Below are 2,689 nucleotides of genomic sequence, written 5' to 3'. Positions count from 1 at the left end.
AAGAGTGTTTTGAGCCAGGAATTCAAAGTTATGGGGTTTTGTAGTAATCAAAATTTTCTCTCGGCACTGATCAGCCAAATTTCATCATCTGTTACAGGTGGTAACCTGATGATTATGAGGGTTTATTGTTAGTACACTCACCAATATGAACCCTAAAAATACGGAAAAATATGCAGATTGGAGATCTCAAACCAAGGAACAGGATTCATATTCTTCCATATTTTTTGCTCTGTTTCTGACCTTTCCAGATGTTTGTATACAAATAATTTAATTTTCTGCCCAGAAAATGTTATGTTTCTTGTAGTGTAAGAAACTAAGAGATCTCTTTGTCAAACCTTTTGTTATCTCTAGGCTAATAGGACCATATGTGGTAGAACTAATACTAACAGGTGACATGGAAAGGAAACATCCTGTATTTCCAGTGTCCCTTGTAAAAAAGTATCACTGTCCTGAAGGAAATAAATTCCACCAGAAAAGCAAAACAATTATACCTAAATTTACTCCAGAGACAGAAAAGAAGTTCCTTAAGATACTAACAGAAAAAAGAATTAAGGATAAAGATAACAAAGATGTTATATTATATTTGGTCAAATACAAAAACCAAGGAGCTGATTCAGATGAATAGTTACCCACAGAAAAAGTTCCCAATGGTAAAGCAACTCTCAGAGCATACAGCACCGCCAACATATTATCCTTGGCTCTGGGTACCCAGTTAACAGCGGACAGTTGTGTCCGAGTGTTCATCAGGTAGCTGTGTACCAAGGCAAATATCCGATGTTACGGCGGTCACTTTTGTTGAGGATATCTTGGACATTCAGCTACCAAGGAGATCTTTGAACCAAGCTGAACTCGGCCGAGCACAACCGATGATATATACCTTTGGCCAATTTGTCTCCAAGGTACTATCGTGGATTACCATCGGACAGTCCTCTCCGAGTCCAACACAGAATGGCTTATCCAATGTAATTAGAATAGACCGACAAAATTATATTGTTGGCCGTTCTTATCCAAGTTTAATTCAGCTCGGCCAATCCCTTTTGAGGATATCTTGGCTGTGAGTTTTTGAGGGTAAGGAAAACCTTGGACAGCTCTGACTGAGAGTAAGGAAAACCTCGGACAGTTCTGACCAATGTTTCCTTGTATTTGAAATGCATTTTTTTTATAAAACTAAAAATTCAAAATTCAAAATTGAAATATCCCAACAAAAGAACATGAATTAAGAAATAAGAAGGGAAAAAATAAGTTGATATAGAAATCAGGAATCAAAAATGATGATAACCCAAAAATTAAAAATTGAAAATTAGTCAAAAATTTGTAAAAACCAAAATTGAAAAATCAAAATCAGATCAAAAATCAAAACCTAAACTGAAACTTCAAAAACAAAAAATGAAAAATTTGAATGAAAGATGAAAATAGAAATCAAGACAAAATACCCAATCGAAATGACTCCAGATTCAAAGCTCTTCCAAAGGTGAGACCTTCAAAGAAATTTACTTTGACTTCCACTCCGACTGAGTATGCAGCATTTATGGGAATCTCTTTAAGGTCAAAGGCATGACAAATTTAAAGATGTATGAAAGATGTCGTGCAAAAGATCCTTCAAGTTCCATGGTCTCAATCATTTACTCTGACCAACGGTAAATCTTAGGTCTCGGAAATTCATATTATTGACTATGGACCAATCAATCATCCTGATCAGTATTCCAAAAGTTTAGTGATCTTTGGCCCACGGCAACTTTGGAATATTGATGGTGAGATGATGCACAGTGACCCTCATGACATACCCACTGACAAAATCAATTTTTGTCCTAGAGAAAGGAACTGTGTATTCAAAGGGTAAGCCATGTGGAAAACAACAACATCTTTCCCCTGCCTCTTTTTTCCTCCATAGTACATCAAAATTATCTCCAACAACGGGTACACTTACAATTTCCTAACAATGACACAATCAGTGGATGCTGTGTTAGATGCATTTGTGGATGATGTATCAGATGATTCAAACTGGGAACGGAAAGCTGTGGATGATGCATTGGACTCCTTAACAGATGACGTTGTGGAAAGCAAAACTTCCTCCAAACTCATCCTTTTTATACATTTGATTTTGCTCAAAGAGTTCAATTTTTTTACTCACAATCACTCGCAATAGCTTGTTCTGAATCAGAGCAGAGAAATTTTTTAGTTAAATTTAATTCATTTTATTTTATCATTTCATTCAAAATCTACAGAGACAACTGTCCTACATCAAAGCCAAAGTAATAAAGTAAACAAAATAAAAAAAGTATAGGAAACAAAACAAAACATAAGATAAGTAAAAAAAGAGAAGAAAACAAAATGGAGACAAAGAAAGCAGTCAGGTGAACACTAAGAGAAAGATAAACAACAATCGATCTGTAGCAATCGGAGGTAACGGAACCAAATCAAAAAGATCTCGGTGATTGATCAAAAGCAAAGCAATCAGCATACGGGTATCAGAAGAAAGGTATTGATTAGTTGAATCAGAAGTAAACAAAACAAAAGAAGAACAGGAAACCAAACAAAATAAACATACCTGGGTTTGAAACCAAACAATCAAGTCAAATAGGGGCTAAATTAACAAACATATCCGTCGATTAGAGGTGTAACAAGGGAAGGAGTTAAAACAGAATCGGTCGGAGCGAAGTAAAAGAAAGCAATCGGTCAGAATCAATCA

At 35.5% G+C, this 2,689-nt stretch overlaps 1 protein-coding gene across 1 annotated transcript; it reads right to left on the bottom strand.

Annotated features, from left to right (window-relative positions):
• Positions 1-814: 814 nt before the first annotated feature.
• Positions 815-1,845, bottom strand: MELLADRAFT_102365 (uncharacterized protein; the record flags this gene model as incomplete). The annotated part of the gene is made up of 5 exons (XM_007404990.1): positions 815-952; positions 982-1,167; positions 1,495-1,538; positions 1,627-1,671; positions 1,785-1,845. 5 exons carry the CDS (start codon positions 1,843-1,845, stop codon positions 815-817), a joined length of 474 nt encoding a protein of 157 aa, XP_007405052.1.
• Between the last annotated feature and the right edge of the window lie 844 nt (positions 1,846-2,689).

The sequence above is a fragment of the Melampsora larici-populina genome (genome assembly GCF_000204055.1).
Source record: "Melampsora larici-populina 98AG31 unplaced genomic scaffold MELLAscaffold_3, whole genome shotgun sequence".
Taxonomy (NCBI): Eukaryota; Fungi; Basidiomycota; class Pucciniomycetes; order Pucciniales; family Melampsoraceae; genus Melampsora; species Melampsora laricis-populina.
The sequence above is the reverse complement of the archived record's forward strand: the minus strand, read 5'-3'. Positions and strand labels throughout refer to the sequence as shown.